General features: G+C 43.5%; 1 protein-coding gene across 1 annotated transcript in view; it reads right to left on the bottom strand.

The window, feature by feature from the left end:
* Positions 1-5027: 5027 nt before the first annotated feature.
* The window catches only part of C8A (complement C8 alpha chain), a 64770-nt gene continuing 47224 nt past the window's right edge, over positions 5028-22573 (bottom strand). Inside the window, exons 11-12 of the mRNA XM_058680842.1 lie at positions 17979-18201; positions 5028-5179 (exon numbers count right to left, since the gene is read on the bottom strand). Coding sequence (XP_058536825.1) covers positions 5028-5179; positions 17979-18201 — 375 coding nt within the window. The remainder of the gene's footprint in view (positions 5180-17978; positions 18202-22573) is intronic.

The raw sequence follows: 22573 nt of genomic DNA, 5'->3' as shown, positions 1-22573 counted from the left end.
AGGTCAAGAACAAGGAATTTTTGACTCCATGAGATGGACTTGCCCTCACTGAGGTGGAAGGGATAGACTCTCTCTCTCTCTCTCTCTCTCTCTCTCTCTCTCTCTCTCTCTCTCTCTCTCATAACGTACCACTAGGAACATTATAGGCTGTGTATCCCCTCATGCAGCATCCAGGAATCTGAGCAAGGTATTATAAGGTATTATTCATGAGCTTCTCTGTCACAAGTTGTAGAACAGCAAGGTCATTCTAGTGTCTTTTGCTCTAACAGAGAGGGTTAAGGGAGAGAGAACATGTTCAATAAACATGTACTCAAATTTAAAGCTTCCAAGTGCCAAGCATGGTGATAGGGGCTGGGCTACCAAGGCAATTAGAAATCCCCATGTGCCTTGCAAGAAGTCATAGGGGCAAGGGAGAGAGAGACTAGCAGGTTGTAATGATGGAGCATGCCAGCACAGCAGTAGCACAGGCTTGGCACTTGCGCTGTTGCCCTAAAGCTTGATGATGAGGAGATGAGAGAAGTTGAGAGCCGAAGATGCAGAAGCCAGTGCTTCCGGAAGTATGTACAGAGGGTTGGAAGGCACCAAAGGCCCAACCTATCTGAGGAACTAAATGGGAAACAGTTGTTTGATGCAACACCGTGGAGTCTTTGCTAAGGTCCAATAACATTCTAGGTTGTTGGAGGAGGGCAATCTACCATGGAAAGACTTGAGTGTTAATGAGAAGAGACTCATTGCCACAGTTCAGACTGCTTTAACAAAAACACCACAGGCTGAGTTAGTTCAACAATTTATTCCCCACCATTCTGGAGGCTGACAGTCTATGACCAAGGTGCTGACTGGTTCAGTGCCTGATGAGGTCACTCTTCCTGGCTTGCTGACCACTGTCCTCTTCCTGTGCCATTTAGTGGGCAACTGCAGTGAGGAAGAATGTTCTCTGGTGTCTCTCCTCATAGCGGCAGTCATTTGGTCATGAGGTCAAAAGGGTTCCATCTTCCTGAGCTAAGCACACGCCAATGTCCTCACCTCCTGGTATTATCCCAAGAAGTGTGAGATTTCAATACAGGAATTTTGGATGAATACATGCTGAGAAAAAAAAAAGAGTAAGAAATCTATCTGACCACAGGAAGTGGTAAATGCTATGCAAAAAAGGTAGACAAACGAAAGAATATGCCTCATTGCATACACAGCATGAGAAGACTTTGGAAGGTGAATCTGAGCAGACAAAGGAAAGCATGATATGAACTTCAGCTGAGCTCATTTAGAGAGTGAACATTTCAGGCAGGGGAGATGGCAGGCACCCAGGTCCTGAGTCAGAGAAGGGCTGGGCTGATGTGAGAAAGAGAGAAAAATCAGTGGCTGAAGCAGCATGACTAAGCAAAGGATTGTGGGGAATTAAATCAGAGAGAAAGACAACAGCTAATCCAAGAGGGTTCTGTCCATCATGTTAAGAACCACAGGTTTTTTTTTTTTTTTAAATAATAGATTTAGAGGATAAGAAAGGAAAGATGAAGATGGAGTCACACATTGACCTTAGCTCAAAGAAGACTCTGGAACTCCAGTATGAACACTTTGGTCTTTATGACAATAGCTATGGGCTATTGTACCCCAAGAGCACCTCAGGGAAAAAAGTTTGAGATTGCAGAAAGGCTTTCTGTGGGGTTCTCCCAGGGACAAGCAGAGGCTGTTATCAGGACAGGCCCAGTGACTTTTGTATCTCCCCACCCCCATATAACTCATGATTTCTCAACTCTGTGACTTTGTGCATGACATTTACTTGATTGGGTTTTCTATTCATTCATTCATTCTGGCTGCCCTTCCTCCTCCAGGCTGTCCTCCCTGTTCCTGGCTGAACTCTTATCAACACCACTGTTTCCTCTACCAGACCCCACATTCCTCCATGGTGGGGAGCTTTGTCACAATCAGGCTGAACCCTGCAGCCCCAGCTGTGGCACCAGAGACCACCAGCACACAGGTTTCCCATTTCTGAACTGAAGAGGAAGCTGCTGACATGTTCTTTCGGAGAGAGAAACTCCTTCTGAAGTCTGCGATGCAACCCCACCACCCCCAGTCCACTCTCCAAGCGCCACAGCTTCTTTGCTGTCGCTCATTTGTGCAATGTGGCTTTTGAAGCCTACCCTTTCTCTCTGTCCATTTTCTCCACCCTAAAGGCATTTCGTTCTTAAGAGATTCATTGAGTGCTCAGCCCCTTAGATCTCCTTCTCTCTCAAAGAGAAAAAAGAGAGAAAAAGCCTTCTTCGTATTGCTTTTCATTCTGTCATTAATTTACTTTTCAAAAGACAACTTGTCAAGCAGGAGATAATATCTTTAAGCCATGTGTTTACACCCACTGTCTATAAAACTGCAGATTATAGATCTCCCTTAAGGACCTAAGGGAACATACATTGGACAGTTGTACGCTTTTTGCTTTGTGGAGCCGACCGTTCTCTCTGAGGGAGGTGCTGCTATCTTTGAAAATACAGCCACTGCTGTTGTATTTTAATTTCTGAGACTGCTGGGACTGTAGCATCATCAGAGGAGGGAGACAGACGCTGACCTTGGCTCCCTGTCATAGCTGACAAGACTGCAGCATTGCCCTGCTCTGCTAGTAGTTTTGCTCACAGGTGAAATGATAGAAATATCTTCTGTATACAAATGCTTTGGGGCTGGGCTGGGTAGAAGCCGGAGCCAGGAACTCCAGCCAGGTCTCCTGTATGAGTGGAAGGGACTCAGTACTTGAACCACCATCTCTACTTCAGGGAACTATGGCTGTGAGCTGGGCCAGAATCAGGGTTGGGACTGTGATGCAGAGTCTGGTTGTCCCATGCAACAGTTTAATCCTCTGGTGCCAGGACACTGGTCCTCACCCATGGTTTCTACCTTAAAAATCTCCTTGTTTAAAAAAATCTTCAAGGCCTGGATTGAACTCTGAACTGTGCTTAAGATACAAGCCTGTTTAGCACTTATTTTCTGAGACAATCCTCTGGTGCTAACTCAGCAATTAATTTCCCAAGGCTCTAAAATCCCTTCTAATTGTGTCAGCTACATAGGCCTCTGGATCTGATGGTTCTGGATCCATGAATTCTGATTGGGAATATAAATAAGGCTCTCCTATTATTGTTGTGTCTGAAACAACCTTGCCATCATCCCATTGACAATATAGCATAGATAATTATTGACATAGAATTTACAGTGCATTAAGAACAGGTAGAGATGATATAAAGTACACAGGGGAGCATGTGTAGGACAAATGCAGATAGGTGATAGGACATTTTATAGAAGATAATTGTCGATCTGTGGACTTTGGCAACCTTGCGGGGGCGGGGGGAGGGGAGGCAGAATGTTCCTGAGCTCATCTCCTTGTGGGCTGACCATAAGTCTACTTTCATTGAAACAAGACCAAGGAGTGTGGAGAGATTTAAGGCACTAATATGTATGTCAGTCACCAGGTGTTTATTGAATGCCTACTCACACTGAAAACGTGGATTTGCCCTTCAAGGGGTTCACACTACTGAAGGATAAACCAAAGATCAGGAGAAACTTAGGTGCAATCTGCTGAGTCCTCCATTAAAGGCATGACTGATGTGCTGGGGGAGACAGAGCCAGGCTATTGTTATTGGGTCTCCTGTGGAAGGGCCTTGGAAGGAGATTGGACATCACTGGTTGCCACCTCCAAACCCATCTTCTACTCTTGGCAACTGGTCAGTGTGGATCGCATCTCTGAACTGACTCTTGAGTCCCTCTGCTTACCTGATCAATACTTGTTCACTATTACATTCAAGTAACAACCCTGGCCTCTGGGAATACAATCATAAAAAAAGAAACTTGATTTTTGACCTCAAGACTACCACTTTTTTAAAAGACATATTAGAAATTGTGACAGTCCAGCTGCTGGGACAACTGCATCTCATGTCAGAGAGCCTGGGTGTGACTTCTGGCTCCAGCCTCCCACTTATGCAGACCTTGGAAGGCAGGAGGTGATGATTCAAGTGCAGGCATTTGGAAAATGAATCAGCAGATGACAGCTCTGTTTCTTGAATAAAAATATCTTAGATATGTAAATAGTCACAGGAATATGGGACTGAATAAATGTGTAATATGAATGTTTATGCCTGCCTCCACACAAGTCATATATTGAAATTCTAACTCTGTTTATATTATAAATATTTATTTGAAAGGCAGAATTGGAGAGAGGGAGAGAGAAGAAAAAGAGAGAAAGAGTTTGAGAGAGGGGAGAGACAAGTCTTCCATCCACTGGTTCACTCCTCAAATGACTGCAACAACCGAAGCTGGGCTTGTCAGAGCCAGGAGACTCTGTGTGTCCCACATGAGTGCAGAGGCTTAAGGATTTAGTTCATCTTCTGCTCTTTTCCAGGGATGTTAGCAGGGAGCTGGATCAGAAATGCTGCTTCCAGGACTGGTGCCCATGTTAGAGGCTAGTACTGTAGGGCCATGTCTTTACCTATTAGGCCACAGCACAGTTTCCCCAATTTTTATCTTTAGGAGATGGGGGGTACTTTTGGAGGGTATTGGGTCATGGTGTAGCTCTTGGGAATGACATTAAAAGCCTTGTAAAAGGCACCCCAGAGATTGTATAGTCCCTTACACCACCTGAAGACACAAATGCCAGTGATGTGTAAAATTAAAAACAGGCCTAGCCACAACATGTGCAGAATCTGTTGATGCTTTGATCTTGGATTTTCCAGCTTCCCAAACCATGAGCAATAGATTTCTGTTGCTTGTAAGCCAGCTAGTATATTGCTACAGCAGCCCACATAGTAACTGACAAGAACAGGTAGGCATGCAACCCAAAGGAATATCCCAAGTGGGGAAGCAGCTCTGGGACTGAGCAGACAATCGCAAATTTCTGGCTTGACATCCAAGCTAGAAGAACTCAGTGATGCTATGAAAGGATAAAGGAAAAAGTGTTCGTTGGTATGTATTTTCTCAGGCATGAAACAAGTCCTTTTTTCACTAGCTGTGTAGGTGGAGGCCACCACAGCATTGAGCCCAATCTTGGCTCAGAGGCATCAGCAAGCTTGTGTCTGTACTCTCCAGCCTGGACAAGAAGCGCCTCCATTCTGGGGTGCAGGATTGTTGCACTCTCTCCTCCTTTCCCGGGTGCCTGCTGTGCACACAGACCAGGCGCTCCAGCAACTCCAGCGACCATCTGCTTTGACTCCTGTGGAAAGAGTTTGCCAGAGAGGAGCAGGTAAGTAGGCGACAAGCACAGGGAAGGCTGACAGGGAGGATCGTGCATTGCCTAGAGCAGCTTGCCATCCCTTTTTGGGGAAATGCTTGGGGTAAACAAGCAAGATCCCTATACACACTGTCTCATAACTAATTTGAAACTCAGGATACAGTGAGAATAGGCCCCCGGGAGCCCATCACTAAAATAGGGAACCATGGCTCCGTGGAAGACGGATAGCAGAGCAAGGCAAGAGGCCCAAACCTCTGAAAAATGGCACCCATGACACTCAGGTCACCAGAGAACACAAGAAGCAAGAAGCATAGCCCAGCTGTGGAAGCCATTCCCTGGGCTATCAAGACACCTTTCTGGAAGGGACTCTTGGGTTTTTGTGCAAAAAGATCCTGCCCATGGGGTCCAATGGGTAACAGACCCACTGCAGAGCATGCCAGCACATGCATTGATCATGGGATGTCTAAAAACCCAGAGCAGAGCACCTCCCAGCCCAGGGAGGCTGCTGCATGCCTTTGGGGAAGCCTCTTTCCTTGATCAACCTGACTTTTCTACTTTTTAATATGAGAAGGACAGACTAGGGCAATAAGGGTTTTTTTTTTTTGGTCATTTTTATCACTTTTTTTCTTAAATGAAATATTCCATGGGCCCCCAACATCTAAGTCAGATGGAAGCAGAACTGTTCTATTTGAACTGAGGGTGTCTATCAGGCTCACCCTCCTCCTCTGGGCAACCCCACAGCTCCTCAGATCACAGTGTGAATACCGTAGGGTTAGATTATCTGCAAATTCCCTCCAGCTCTGTAATTATACTCCCTGATGGCACAGCCACAGCAGGCTTCTCTGTCTATTTCTCTCACCACTATGACTTACTTACCACAGGCAAAGATTTACTGGGAACATTCCTTGGGGGGTCTAAGGGGTCTTCAGAGAGGCTGACCTTCGCCTTTGGTTTCCTTGCCAGCCCAATCGCTACTAGGCTAAAGGTACACTATGACACCTCCAAAATCACCTAATGTCCCTATTTGAAACAGGCTAACAGTGTGTCATGAGGTGTCTGCACCTCACTGGATGGAAAACGTGCTAATGGTAGCCATCTTGCTAAATCACTGGCCTCATGATTCCTTTTCTACTGCCCACTATGTGTAACAGGATTCACAGTGACTGCCCCCGAGCCTGGCATGCTTCACTAAGATGCATGCCTAAATGACTACTAGTCCTTTTCTTGTCTACGTGCTGTAGGACAGGGGTCCAACAAGTCACTGGTTCTGAGGCCTCACAGAATGCTGTGTAATTACTCATGCAAGGGGCACATCTGTCCCCTTTGATCAAGGTCAAGATGAGAACCATAATCCGGCACATACGCTTCCACTTCCCCCAAATAATACTTGCTGGATGTTCTCAAAACCTCTACTCCTATTTTACTGGTGCTTGGACATGAAAGAGCAGAGTGCAGTGTTATGAGTTTAGCTTCTGGCATCAGGTTGCCTGGGTCCAAATCTTGGCTTGTTCATTCCTCAGCTATATGACTTTAAACTGGCCGTATAACTTGCTTGTGTTCCAGTTTCCTCATCTGTACATTGGGATTATTAATAGTATTTCTGTACTGAGGTTCTTGAGGAAATAGGCAGGTTCATAAACATTGTATTGTTGCAGTAACAGCTGGTGCAGGATATGGCTAGTTACCATTTCTGTTCTTTGACTTTTGGTCACTTTCAGAAACCTGCTTGGCACTCAGGAAATCCCTGGGCCCTAGTTCTGGATGTATTCACCATAATCATTTTCTTTCTGCCTCCTAACTCACTCAGCATCAAACTGGCCAATTCACAGAAGACTATGTGCTGCAATGGTCTTCATAGTTACTGTCCTTGGCTTTTATTCTCTGCCTCCTGTTTCGTCAAGACTTAAGCATTCACTCACCCTCTTGGTTCCTCCCTTTCAGACTCCCTTATACAGGAGACCAGGAAGTTTTTGGAGACACAGATCGGCAACAATTCTGCCAGCAAAAAAAAAAAAGGGGGGGGATTTTTGAAAAGGTGCCAATCCAGGACAGATTTCCTACCAGTGAACATCTGGCATGAAACTGATTTTTTCCTTCTGGTTATTATATTAGAGCATACCATATCTGTTAACTGACTTAATCCTTAATACGACCTGTGCAGAAGTTCTCAAAAATGATTTCGCTTTATAGGGAAAGCCATGATGAATGTCAGCAGCACTGGGATTATAGGCTTGTTGGACGCCAGATCCATGCTCTCATTTCCTCTATTTAGAACTACATTCCCAAGGAGAAAATAATAACCCCTCATCATCTCATGTGGAAAGCAGCGATGGTGGCTAGAGATTTCCCTTGAGTCTTGGAGACATTGGTATGGGTAGCTTGCTCCAAACTCAGATGATTTTAAGATTTTCATCTTCAGGGCCCAGCAAGATAGCGTAGTGATTAAAGTCCTTGTCTTGCACGCACCGGGACCCCATATGGGTGCGGGTTCTAATCCTGGCAGCCCCACTTCCCATCCAGCTCCCTGCTTGTGGCCTGGGAAAGCAGTCAAGGACGACCCAAAGCCTTGGGACCCTGCACCTGCATGGGAGACCCGGAAGAAGCTCTGGGAACCTGGCTTAGGACTGACTCAGCTCTGGCCTTTGCGGCCGCTTGGGAAGTAAATCATCGGACAGAAGATCTTCCTCTCTGTCTCTATTCCTCTCTGCATATCTACCTTTCCAATAAAAATAAATAAATAAAAGCTTTTTTAAAGATTTATTTTATTTTTGTCGCAAAGTCAGATTACAGAGAGGAGTAGAGACAGAGAGGAAGATCTTCTGTCTAGTGACTCACTCCTCAAGCTACCGCAATGGCCGGTGCTGCGCTGATCTGAAGCCAGGAGCCAGGAACTTCCTTCAGGTCTCCCACATGGGTACAGGGTCACAAGGCTTTGGGCCGTCCTTGACTGTTTTCCCAGGCCACAAACAGGGAGCTGGATGGGATGTGGAGCTGCTGAGATTAGAACTGGCACCCATATGGGATCCTGGCACATTCAAGGCGAGGACTTCAGCCGCTAGGCCACAGTGCCAGTCCTCCAAAAAAAATCTTAAAAAAAAAAGTGAAGTCAAAAAAAAAAAAGATTTTCATATTCAAACTACCAACAGTTCATCATGCTGTCATTCTTGATGTAGGCTAGAGGTTCTGATGTTCTGGGGATACAAGGAACCTTGGGTCCAAATTTCTGCAACAATTTCTTAGATAAATGAGTTTCTCTAAAAGTCACTTCTGATAAGTAGTTATTCATACCCCTCCCTCACCCCATACATTCCACAGTGTGTGTTTTTGAATGTCGTTCCTCACCAAACCAAAATCTCTTGGCTAATAGCTTCCTTCGATAGTCCTACAATTTAATTTCAATGCCACACAAACCAAGCCTCCAAGTTTCCAATATTTAAAGATCTTCCTTCTAAAGTATACATTTGAGTTTAACTCTCCTTGGTTGCCTTGACAATGTGTAATGGGGAGTGACAGCATCTTAAACCAAGCTCTGGTATATCATAAAAGAATGTTGTTCTAGCCTCTTTAGTTCTGTGCACCCAGCCTTGCAATGGTGGCATCTGCATCATGCTGTTGATTTGCACTGAGGGAAGTGGGCCTGAGTGCCTGGTTTATTTATACACAGAAATTAAACCTAGGAGACTCGCAAGATGGCCTGCATAGGTGTTGGGGTCCATGCAGTGGATGTGGGGGACACGAGGGTGTGAAGACATTGTTCCATTGCTGGCAGGGCCGCAAGGAACCTCCCCGCTGAGGCAGGACCCGGCGGCGGATATCTACAGCCACCTGGATGCAGCTCCACCTTCCTTTGCATGGATACCGGACAACCTGGATGCAGCTAAACCTTCCTTTGCATGGATACCGGACAACCTGGATGCAGCTAAACCTTCCTTTGCATGGATACCAGACCACCCTGCGGAAGAATTCTAATCTGTCCAGGCATTTTTGCTACTGTGAGACTGGCTTTTTACATAATGTGAACTTGGAGGCTAATGTCAATGATAATGTCTTACAAAAGGGCCTTCTATTATTCCTACTGTTTTGGCTGTCCCCATTGACCTTATGCTAATCAAGGGACCTGTATTTAGGGTTTCATTGTTTCCTTAATCTTTAGGTTCTCCTTTTCTTTGTGATACAAGATTAGGTTGTAGGATAAGAATTGTAGCAGGAATTTCTATTGTTTTTGGATAAAGCAGATGGCAGGGTTGTCCTTAGAAACACCCACTTGACCATGACGTGGAAAGTCTGACCCAGAGTTTGACTGATTCTGCTTAAATAAAGCGGACGGCATTATTGCATAGTCCACTATCATCATGGAATCCTAGTGGTCCGTCTCTTTCTTTCTGCGCCTCATCCACGCACCCTTCCCAAGTTCTGGAACCCAGGCTGGAGCTGGACCGGCACATAGGAGGATGGATGTGAGGGAGCTCACAGACAGAGAGGGATAGAACACGACAAAAGCGTAAGTGGAGCAGCATAGAGCTGCAGGGAGAGGAGCGTGAAGTTCCCTGGACAGTGTGGAGCCAAAAAAATCAATGCAACTCAGAAGAGCAACCAGAAAAAAACAAAACAAAATAAAACAAAAGGCAGGAAAGACGATGTCCCGCTCCAGACCTGCTGTTTAAGTGCAGCCACCAGGAGGCGCAGCCCGCAGGAGCCGCAGCCCGCTGCAGCCACCAGGAGACGCAGCCAGACGATAAGGAAGGTTGGAGGGATCAACACTGGCGAAGGTCCTTACCAGCGGCAGAGGCAGACTGCAAGAACCTGAGGTTTGGGTGAGCTGGGTAGGGGCAGCAGTGGGTCGGAGGCTCCCGGAGTTCACCCTCCAGGGGCAGGCACAGAGCCCGAACATCCCTGATGCTCATCTCCCCACTTCTCCCTCCCGGAGATTCCAGCATCTGGGGACACAGGGCAAGTGCCTTGAAACTGCCACAACTGTGTCTTGGAGGTGACGCACAGCGGTCCTGTGCACTGAGGAGACAGGCAGATGGTGCACTGAATACTCCCCTGTGCCTTGCGGACTGGCACACAGCTAGGCGGTACTGACCCACAAGAACCCGTGCACACCTCTGGGCTGTGTGGACCCGTGAGCGCCTCTGGGCTGGGCGGTCCCATGCAAGCACTGGGGTGGGCAGTCCTGCTCTGCTGGGGAGGGCGGACCCGCGCAGGAGGCGCTTCCAGAGAGCACCTGGAACCTCCACGCCCTGCAGTCCCTGGCACTGGGGACACACCGAGAAAGCACCTAGAATCCTCCGTGCCCTGTGATCCCATGCACAGGGGGCGCACACAGAGACTGCCTTCATTCCCCCATGCCCTGTGGTCGCATACGTGTAGGGGACAAGCTGAGAGTACGCTTTGAATCCGCTGTGCCTTGGAAGTGGCACCCTGAGGTCCAGTGCACTGGAGACGCACCAAAAGTGCCTTGAAAACTCTCGCACCCTGCTACTCCACGCCTGCAGGCTCCGATCTCTGCAGGATAGCGCTTGGAGACCCCTCAGCACGCTGATGCCTGGGTCTCTCAAAAAGAAACACTAACACAATGGGAAGAAATACCAGAAAAGGCAATGATCCAGATGAGAAAGCCAGCACCCCACCATTAAAGGATCAAAAGCCAATGTCTATTTCAGAGATGTGAGATGAAGACATAGAAGATCTACCAGACAAGGAATTCAAAAAAATAATGTTAAAATCTGTCAGAGACAATGAGAAGAATTGGGAGGACTTCAAGGAATTCAAGAACCACATAGTCACAGAAATACAACAAATGAAAAGTAAAATCCTTGACTTAGAGTACAAAATTGAGAGCCTAACCAACAGAATAAAAACAGCAGAAGAGAAGAGAGGATCTCTGAAATGGAAGACACGCAAAATGAACATATCCAGCTCATTAAACAGCTGGAGACAAGTCTGAACAAAGCCAATAAGAACATACAAGAAATGAAAGACAACCTCAGAAAATCGACTATTAGGATTATTGGCCTTCCTGAAGGAGTGGAAAGAGAATCAGGAATGCAAATGGTACTCTACGAAATTATGCAAGAAAACTTCCAAGACACTTGGAACATGAACCCAGCCCAAATCCAAGATGGTCAGAGGACTCCCAGCAGATATGACCCAAAGAGATCTTCACCCAGACATATGGTGCTCAAGTTCCACTCCAACGAAGACAAAGAAAGAATCCTGAGACAAGTACGAAGCAGAGAAAAGATCACAAATAGGGAAAAATCAATCAGAATCACTGCTGACTTCTCTGAAGAGACCTTACAAGCAAGAAGAGAATGGACAAAGATCTTCCAAACCCTGAATCAGAACAACTGTCAAAAAAGATTAATTTACCCAGCAAAGATCTCATTCATATTCGAGAACAAAATCAGATACTTCCATAGCAAAGAGAAATTAGAAGAATATGCCAGCACAAAACCAGCTCTACAAAATCTCCTTAGAAATGCACTAAATCCAAGAAGAAGCAGGTGAATCATAAGCAAAGATGGCAAACAGGAAGGTCTCCCCACTAAAGTCCACACAAGGAGAGGCAGTTACACAGATATCAACACCCACAAAAACACATACGCATGGCAGGGCAAAATCGCAACCTCTCAATTTTAACTCTTAACACAAATGGCCTAAACTCACCAATAAAAAGGCGTAGATTAACGGAATGGATCATCAAACAGGACCCAACTATCTGTTGCCTACAAGAGACACATCTAACCAGAAAAGACTCCAAGAAGCTGAAAATGAAGGGGTGGAAAAAGATATATCACGCCAATGGACGAGAAAAAAAGGCAGGGATAGCTGTCTTAATTTCAGATGATATAGACTTCAATCTGACAAGCATCAAAAAGGACAGGGAAGGTCATTATATAGTGGTGAAGGGATTGATCCATCAGGAAGTAATTACCATTGTGAACATATATGCACCAAATCACAACACGCCTAGCTATGTGAAGCAGTTACTTACAGACTTAAGGGGAGACATAGATATGCACACAATAATTGTGGGTGATCTTAACACCCTGCTAACAACAATAGACAGATCAACAAAACAAAAACTCAACAAAGAAACAACAGAGCTCATATAAACAATAGAACAACTGGACTTGGTAGACATTTGTAGAACTTTTTATCCTAAGGCCACAGATTATACATTTTTTTTCAGCAGTGCATGGCACCTACTCCAGGATCGACCACATCTAAATAAAGCAAATCTAAATAACTTCAAAAAGATAGGTATCATACCATGTACCCTCTCAGACCACCATGGGATGAAATTGGAAATCAGCAATTCAAAATGCCCCAGGAAATACAGAAACTCTTGGAGGCTGAACAATATGCTATTAAATGAACAATGGATCAGAGAAGAAATTAAAGATGAGATCAAAAAATTTATGGAAACCAATGAAAACTCTGACACAACATTCCAAAATTTGTGGGACACTGCCAAAGCAGTGCTATGGGTAAACTCATCGCAACTGGGGCTCATGTCAAGGCCCGAGAGAGGTGCCAAATACAGGAACTAAACACACACCTCCAGGAATTGGAAAAACAGCAGCAGAAGAGCCCCCCACACAATAGGAAATAAGAAATCATCAAAACAAGGGAGGAAATTAATCAGAAAGAAATTAAAAAAACTATACACAAAATCAATGAATCAAAAAGCTGGTTTTTTGAGAAGATAAACAAAATAGACACCCCGCTGGCCCGACTGACAAAGAAAAAACAAGAGAAAGCAAGAATTAACAGCATCAAAGATGAAAAAGGGAACAAAACAACAGATACCGCAACCATTAAGAACATAACTAGAAATTACTACAAAGCACTGTACTCCAACAAATCAGAAGACCACCAAGAAATGGAAAAGTTCTTAGACTTCTACCACCTGCCAAAACTTAGCACAGAGGCAACAAACGACCTGAACAAACCCATAACTGAAGCAGAGATTGAATCAGTGATTAAAGATCTCCCAACAAAGAAAAGCCCAGGCCCAGACGGCTTCACTACAGAATTCTACAAAACATTCCAAACAGAACTAACCTCAATCCTCCACAAACTCTTCAAAACAATAGAAAAGGAAGCAACCCTTCCAAACTCATTCTATGAAGCCAACATTACCTTAATCCCAAAACAAGACAGAGAACCAACAGAGAAAGAAAACTACAGACCTATCTCTTTGATGAACATTGATGCTAAGATTCTCAACAAAATCCTAGCCAATAGAATTCAAAAACACATCAGACAGATTATTCATCCGGATCAAGTAGGATTCATCCCTGGAATGCAGGGATGGTTCAACATTCGGAAATCCATAAATGTGATACACCACATCCAAAAACTGAAAAACAAGAATCATATGATAGTATCAATAGATGCAGAAAAAGCTTTCAACAAAATCCAACACCACTTCCTACTAAAAACCCTAACCAAGGTAGGCATAGATGGAAAAATCCACAACATAATTAAAGCAATATATGAAAAACCCAATGCCAGCATCATACTGAATGGAGAAAAACTGGAACCCTTCCCACTGAGATCTGGAACAAGACAGGGATGTCCACTTTCTCCACTGCTATTCAACATAGTCCTAGACGTACTCGCTGAGGCCATAAGACAAGAAAAAGAAATCAGAGGAATCCAAATGGGAAACGAAGTAGTCAAGCTTTCACTATATGCAGATGACATGATTCTTTACGTAGAAGAGCCAAGAGACTCAATACAGAGACTGCTAGAACTTATACGAGAGTTTGGTAGAGTGGCAGGGTACAAAATTAATGAACAAAAATCAACAGCCATAGTGTATGCAAGCATCCCCAAGATGGAAAAAGATTTAACCAGCAAGATATCATTCAAAATAACAGAGAAAAGTATGAAGTATCTGGGAATAAACCTAATAAAAAATGTAGGAGACTTATTTGAAGAAAACTACAAACTACTTAAAAAAGAAATTGAACAAGACCTCAAAAGATGGAGTAACATCCCATGCTCCTGGATAGGTAAAATCAATATCATTAAAATATCTATACTGCCAAAAGCAATATATACATTCAACGCAATTCCAATCAAATTGACCAAAACATTCTTCATGGAACTGGAAACAATGATTCAAAGGTTCATCTGGAAACACAAAAAACCACGGATAGCTAGAACCATCCTGAAGAACAGGAAGTTAGCAGGGGGAATCACAGTTCCAGACCTCTGGACATACTATAGGGCAGTGATTATCAAAACTGCCTGGTACTGGCACAAAGATAGAGAGGAAGATCAATGGAGCAGAATAGAAACAACAGAAGGGAACCCACACAGATACAGCCAAATAATCTTTGACAAAAAGACAAACGACAACCCAGGCAAATGGGAAGGTCTGTTCAATAAATGCTGTTGGGACAACTGGTTGATAGCCTGCAGAAACAAAAAGATAGACCCACATCTCTCACCATACAACAAGATCAAATCTAAATGGATAACAGATCTAAACCTACATCCAGAAACCTTCAAACTTTTGGAAGAAAATGTTGGAAATACCCTGCAAGATCTAGGGGTAGGTCCTGACTTCCTAAAAAGAACACCAAAGGCAATAGCAATCAAGACCAGAATAAACAAATGGGACCTCATCAAACTAAGAAGCTTCTGTACAGCAAGGGAAATAATCAACAAAGTAAAAAAGCAACCCACAGAATGGAAGAAGATCTTCGCATGACATAGGTGATAGAGGGCTGATCTCCAGAATATACAAAGAGCTACAAAACAACCAAAATGCCAAAACAAACAAGTCACTCAAGAAATGGGCACGGGAAATGGGCAAACACTTCACAAAGGAACAAACCCAAATGGCAAATAAACATATGAAAAAATGCTGAAGTTTCCTGGCAATAAGGGAAATCCAAATTAAAACATCAATGAGGTAAAACCTAACGCCAGTAAGACCGGCCCACATGAATAAAAGCACCAACAACACTTGTTGGCGAGGTTGCGGGGAAAAGGGAACCCTACTCCACTGCTGGTGGGGCTGCAAGTTGGTACAGCCTCTATGGAAATCAGTATGGAGAACATTCAAACAACTCAAATACAACATACCGTATGACCCAGCAATAGCACTCCTAGGAATATATCCAGAACACTTGTTTTATGAGAAACCAACATGCACTCCTATGTTCATAGCAGCACAATCAGTAATTGCAAAAACATGGAAGCAGCCAAAATGCCCATCAACAGAGGATTGGATAAGAAAGCTATGGTTCATCTACTCCATGGAATACTACTCAGCTATTAAAAAAACCAAAATGCAGTTCTTTGTGGCCAAATGGGCCAAACTGGAAACCATCATGCTAAGGGAAATGAGCCAATCCCAAAAGGTTAAATACCACATGTTTGCCTTAATTTGATATGATGTTATGTATAACAAGTTATGTTATGAATGTTATATGTTGTGTATAAACCAAAATTGAAATGTCAATGAGGTGGTCACAGAAGGTGGCTGGGAACTCGCATTTACTTTTAACATGTTGGTTACTCATTACTATGTCAATTAATTCCATAATGATGTAAATTTTTGCTGATGGTATGTTGGAGCTTTTAATTGATCGGGATGATACTCTGCTGGCTCTGTCTTCAGACCAGAGAGGGTATACCTATGAAGCCGTTGAACTTGACTAGACAATAAGATGCTGGACTCTATGTTTGGTATATGCTTGCAATGGGGGAATCTCAACTGAACTTGAACTGTGGTTATGCAACAAGGTGGAGGAATCCACCATGGTGGGAGGGTTTGGGGAGGGGTGGGGAGAATCCCAGTACCTATGAAACTGTGTCACATAATACAATGTAATTAATGAATTTAAAATAAAATTTAAAAAAAAAAAAAAACATACCGTATGATCCAGCAATAGCACTCCTAGGAATATATCCAGAACACTTGTTCTATGAGAAACCAACATGCACTCCTATGTTCATAGCAGCACAATCAGTAATTGCAAAAACATGGAAGTAGCCAAAATGCCCATCAACAGAGGATTGGATAAGAAAGCTATGGTTCATCTACTCCATGGAATACTACTCAGCTATTAAAAAAAACAAAATGCAGTTCTTTGTGGCCAAATGGGCCAAACTGGAAACCATCATGCTAAGGGAAATGAGCCCAACCCAAAAGGTTAAATACCACATGTTTGCTTTAATTTAGGATGATATGATGTTATGTATAACATGTTATGTTATGTATGTTATATGTTGTGTTTAAACTAAAATTGAAATATCAATCAGGTGGTCACAGAAGGTAGTTAAGAACTCGCACTTATTTTTAACATATTGGTTACTCATTACTATGTCAATTAATTCCATAATGATGTACATTTTTGCTGATGGTATGTTGGAGCTTTTAATTGATCGGGATGATACCCTGCTGGCTCTGTCTACAAACCAGAGAAGGTATACCTAAGAAGCCGTTGAACATGACTGGACAATAAGATGCTGGACTCTATGTTTGGTATATGCTTGCAATGGGGGAATCTCAACTGAACTTGAACTGTGGTTAGGCAACAAGGTGGAGGAATCCACCATGGTGGGAGGGTTTGGGGAGGGGAGGGGAGAATCCCAGTACCTATGAAACTGTGTCACATAATACAATGTAATTAATGAATTAAAAAAACAAAAAAATAAAGCCAAGTGAAAATAAAAAAAAATTAAACCTCATGACTCTCATCCCACCTACTCTGTACTTTTGGAGTTGGTTTCATTAATTCATATGTTAAAGCTTAGCTTCTTTACATTTTTCCTCAATATAGCAGCCAACTAAAGTCAATGTATGCATTGATTTGACAACCCATGTGTTTTCTGTCATTCCATGTATCATATAATTAGTTTTGTAGCCCTAGAACATTTTGACCTTAGAGATTAGGAAGGTACGTATATTTCTAAAACTCAAAGGAAACTTGATGAAAAAGAGAAGATCCATAATTATTCACAATGAATTAGTGAAATAGCTAGAGATCACATCTAGGTCGCAGAGCATCTTTATTTTTAATCGGTTTAAACCCTTGTATTATAACCCTTGTTTCTTCACTAACATCATCAACATTTAACCAACCTTGCTTTTAGTCATAACAGTTTATGTTATAATGACAACATCTTATCTCTTGTGTTGGGTTGAATTCTGTTCCTCAAGGAGATATGCTCATATCCCAACTAGAAAGATGAAGATGCATTAAGTTGAAGTTATACCAGACTAGGACAGGCCCTAATCCAATGACTTGTGTTCTTAGCACAAGAAAGACAGAGACACAAAGGAATGAATGGCATGTATAGAGAAAGGTTGAGATTGGAGTGATACATTAACAAACCTAAGAATGCTAAGCATGTCTAGACACCACCAGGGCTAGGAGAGGGGCCCAGGGTCACTTTTTTCTCATAGTCCGCAGAAGAAACGAACACAGACAATACACTTGGGCTTCAAGATTCCATACAATAAATTTCTGAGTTTTCAGCTACCTTGTATATAGAAAACCAGTTTATAACCAAGAAACTGATCTTAGTGTCAAAATACCCTTTGTCACATCCAAATAGGGTCTTCATAACAGGAACAAAGCCAAAGAATGTTCAACATGATAGGTCAACGATAGAACTCGAGAGTGGGGGTCTAGAAAAGTGGATGTAAGTGCCAAGAAAGTAGGTTCTGAACATCCAAAGTTCCTTTCTGTTCTGACTTCTTTAAGCTACCAGTGGCTAGAATGAAGCAGGGAGGCCTGGGCCTTACCTTTTTGCTCCATTTGCTCACAGGCAGAGCCCTTGCGGCCATTGCTGCACTGACACCTGCAGCTGGTGCCCTCAAGAATGGGCTCCCCATTGTTGAAGCAGGGACCACAGCGGCAAGCATTGAATTCCATCAGATACTGGTCTAAGGCCCGGCGTAGGTTCTGGCGCTTGGCCTCCATGCGTCCCAGGTTTGTGTGCTGCAGAACTTCATGGATGGGCTGCATCTGAAGGCATAAAAATTACACAGGATCCATCTCTGAGCTCTGTTCTCCTTCTCAGAGTCCACAAACTGGCAACCAGGCTTCTGACTGACCTGCTACATGTCAGGTGAAGAGGCAAACACCAAAGTCTATTCTGGGGCTCGGTGAGGTAGCTTAGCAGCTAAAGTTCTCACCTCACACATGCCAGGATCCCAAATGGATACTGGTTCTAATCTCAGTGGCCATCCAGCTCCCTGCTTGTGGCCTGGAAAAGCAGTCAAGAACAGTCCAAAGCCTTGTGACGCTGCACTCATGCAGGAGACCTGGAAGAAGCTCTGGGCCCCTAGCTTCAGATTGGTTCAGCTCCAGCCGTTGTGGCCACTTGAAGAATGAATCATTGGACAGAAGATCTTCCTCCCTGTCTCTACTCCTCTCTTTATATCTGACTTTGCAATAAAAATAAGTAAATCTTTAAAAAAAAGTCTATTCTATTATTATAGACCCTTGCCCCTGCCCCTTGACATCATTTTGCTTCATCTTGATTAGCTTCTTGTTGGAGAGAGCTGCCCTATGCATTGGCGAAGACTTAGCAACATTCCTGGTCTCTCTGCATAAACTATAATAAACCACTTACCAATACTAAAAACAAAAGATTACCAAGGTACATTTTGTTCACAATGTACATTATTGTCTCGAACTGACAAGTGCGTTAGTTGATACAGTAGAAAGCACATTCAATTTGGAGGAAGAAAACCTAGCTTCCAACCCTAGCTCTGCTAATTCCAGCTCTTCATGGCCTTAGACACAAAACACCCTGAGCTTTGCTGTCCATATAGTGGTAATGACCACCTGCCCTCTGGCTTTGCTGTGAGCAGCAAAGGAGATGATGTATAACAAAAACCTGCCACAACAGAAGGCACTTCTGGAAGCTTGTGGACAATGGAACTCAGACGTAATTTTATTTCGGTATGAACATTTTTGAACTCTATGCATAGGAAGGGTCTTCCAAAATGTCATAGAAAACATAGATTCTGAAAATTTTATGCAGGGTCCCAGTACGGTGGCCTGGTGGCTAAAGTCCTCGCTTGGCACCTGCCAGGATCCCATCAGGGCACCAGTTCTAATCCTGGCAGCACTGCTTCCCATTTAGCTCTCTGTGCCCTGAGAAAGCAGTTGAGGACAGCCTTTGAACCCTGCACCATCATGGGAGACCCAGAAGAAGCTCCTGGCTCCTGGCTTCAGATCGGCTCAGCTTTGGCCATTGCAGTCACTTGGGGAGTGAATCAGAGGATGGAAGATCTTCCTCTCTTTCTCTCCTCTTCTCTTTATATCTGACTGTCCAAAAAATAAATACGTCCTTTTTTAAAAAAGCATAAAAAAGCTATGAAAAGATTCTGCGTGTTTTATTGTTTTATTTTGTTTTTGGTACCACAAGGCACTTATCTTTTAATTCCATTTTCACATGAAGTTTTACAAGTCTCTTCTTTGTAAAAGTTAAATGAATACCTCTCATTGCCTAGCTATGGCCAAAGTTTCTGAGCGACCCCTTCAGCCTGGTCTTCTTGACATGAAACATGGGGCTAGACCTTACTTCTTAAAAGGATCTAAGTAATAAATATAAGATACCTCTGTGAAAGACAGCAGTAACATAAAGCAAAGCACCATGTTAACCAGTTAAATGTGAAGATAATAATACAAAAGCCTGTTATTTTTCTTCAAATTGCATGCACATTTTGCTATCATCATCATGGTTGCAACTTTATGTATTTTAAGGGAATCCTAAATGAAAGCTTGTCTCCAGGTCTCTGTTTTTACAGAAAAAGAGTTTACGGCCTTAGAGGGGAAGTGAGATGGCAAGGGCATTGGCCAAGCCACAAAGGACTGAATCATACTGGGGCACTCTCAACTTCTTTGGAAACCAAGCTAACAGAGGGCATTTGTGTAGTGTTGTCTGTGTTCCTGGAAATGTGTACCGAACCACCTGAGGCAAACAGACATTGGCCTATGGTCAGGGCTGTGGCTGAGGTCATCACCCAGATGGTGTCAGCACTCATCAGGACCCCAGCCAAGGGTAGAAGCTGATTAACTGGAAGCTCAGGGAATTTGGACACCCTGTGTCCCTAAGGATGATGTGTAGTTCCAATAAAGGCCAGAATCCTTGAACAGCTTCCCTTTGACCTTCCAGTGGGATTCAGCACTCATTCCCATCTCACTCTTCTTCTCAGGTCCTACAGAAGAAAGGAAAGGAAGTGCTCCCAGAGGAGGGCTCGTGAAACTTTAGTGAGAGGACAGAAGTGGAGAAAAAGCTTCTTAGATGTCAGAGCTTGTAAGAACCTTCACAATTTCGCCTCCATTTTACAGAGCAGAAAGCAGATTCAGAGAAGGAAAGTAATGCAATATGACAATGCGATTTAGGAGAACACATTGCATATGTCGAAACATCATGTAACACATTGTAGCAACATGATACAACATAGCAGGGTAGCATGAGATGTAACTTAACTCTACATTCACCCAGTCTAAGTAAACAGTTGTGAGCACTGGAGATATTCCAGTGGCTAAGACATTGTCACACTCTGAACATGCTTCCAAAATAACCCTAAGTAGTCCTCTCTTCTCTTTTCCTCTCCTCTCCTCTCCTCTCCTCTCCTCTCCTCTCCTCTCCTCTCCTCTCCTCTCCTCTCCTCTCCTCTCCTTTCCTCTCCCTTCCCCTCTGCCTTCCCCTCTTCTCTTCTCCTCTTCTCTTCCCTCCTTTCCTCCCCCTCCCTCCCCTTCCCTTCCCTTCCCTTCCCTTCCCTTCCCTTCCCTTCTCTTCCCTTCTCTTCCCTTCTCTTCCCTCATCCTTTCCTCTTTTTTCCTCTCCTTTCTCTTTATTTCTCTCTGCCCTTCTGACTCCCCACCTTTGATTCATCTTGCATTCACAGTTTCTTTTAAGTACTTCTTAAAGCACATTATTTCCCTGCTCTTTTATTTGTTATTCATTTTTAAATATTTATTTATTTTTACTTGAAAGGCAGATTTTACAGAGAGAGGAGAAACAAAAATAGAGGTCATTAATCCATTTGTTCACTCCCTAAATGGCCATAATGATTGGAGCTAAGCTGATCTGACCAGAGGCCAGGAGCTTACTCTAGGTCTCTCACATGTGTGCAGGGACCCAAGTCATCCTCTGCTGCTTTCTCAGGTAATAAGCAGGGAGCTGGATGGGAAATGGAGCAGCTGGGACACAAACTGGTATCTATATGGTCTACCAGCATTTGCAGACAGAAGATTAGCTTGCTATGCCACTGAGCTGGCACCTGTCTCCCCACTGTATCCTCTGATAGTGGCTTAGTGCAACTTCTTGGTGGGTAGCCTCAGCTCCCCAGCTTTGGAGATGGTGGTTGTTCATGTCTGTGAGACACTAGCTCAAATTGGACTGCCATTTCTCAGTTGTTAAATCTTGAGCTGTTTCCTGAATCTCTGTGAACTGATTTCTGTTAGGCACTCTTGCCTCTCTGTAACTTAATAACATATCATCCTCGTGTTCAGAGAGGGACGTACTTTGGCCAAGGTCAAACATTGAAAAGGCATCTGATCCATGATGCAAGCTGTCTCCCCAATCCCCATGAAGCCTAACCTCTGCTCTCCAAAGGCTATCTTTAGTCTTCTCCAAATCATGAAACTCGAGTTTCCCTTGACAATGCTGCTCAAGCAAAGAAAGTTCACCTCTTGCCTTTGAAAGTTTATATATTATTCCTGATATCAATTTTACAGTTTTGCCAAATCACTAATGGCATAATGATAGCAATTTTCAGGCCCTATGTGAATTATGGGTGCGTGAAAATGGTGCCTTACTTGCTGGAGAAAAAAATGAAATCAAGGTCAATCCTTCTGACCTCATTCTTCATTGAAAGCCTGGTGTTCGAATAGACTTTTAGTTTAACTGTTAGCATATGTTCCAAGGGGAGCAATGTGTCCAAATCAAGAATTGTAAATATTTGCAGAAGAGTGGGCAAAGCTAGGGCGACAATGTGAAAAAGTCTAAAATGCAACCTTTAAAAAAATACAGTATCCTGCATATTGACAGTAGTTTGACAATTGCTAGAAAAAAATACTTCTTTTGCAATTGGCCTTATTTCTTTTGTGAGAGTTGGAATGTAAAGCAAATTTTCTCAATTTTTCAGCACTGTCAATACATGGGGCCAGATGTGTTTTTGTTTTCTATACTTTGTAGGATGTTTAGCAGTATCCTGGGTTCCACCTTTGGGAAGATAGTAGCAACTCCTTTATCCTGATATAGATTGAGACAGTGAACATCTCTGAACATTGCCAAATATCCCACTGGGAACAAAATCACCCAGAGGTTGAGAATCACATATTTAAGAGAGGTGCTAGGATAAAGCAAAACTCAGAT

This window comes from Ochotona princeps, chromosome 2 (assembly GCF_030435755.1).
Source record: "Ochotona princeps isolate mOchPri1 chromosome 2, mOchPri1.hap1, whole genome shotgun sequence".
Lineage (NCBI taxonomy): Eukaryota > Metazoa > Chordata > Mammalia > Lagomorpha > Ochotonidae > Ochotona > Ochotona princeps.
Note: the sequence above shows the minus strand (reverse complement) of the source record. Positions and strands in the feature narration are given on the sequence as shown.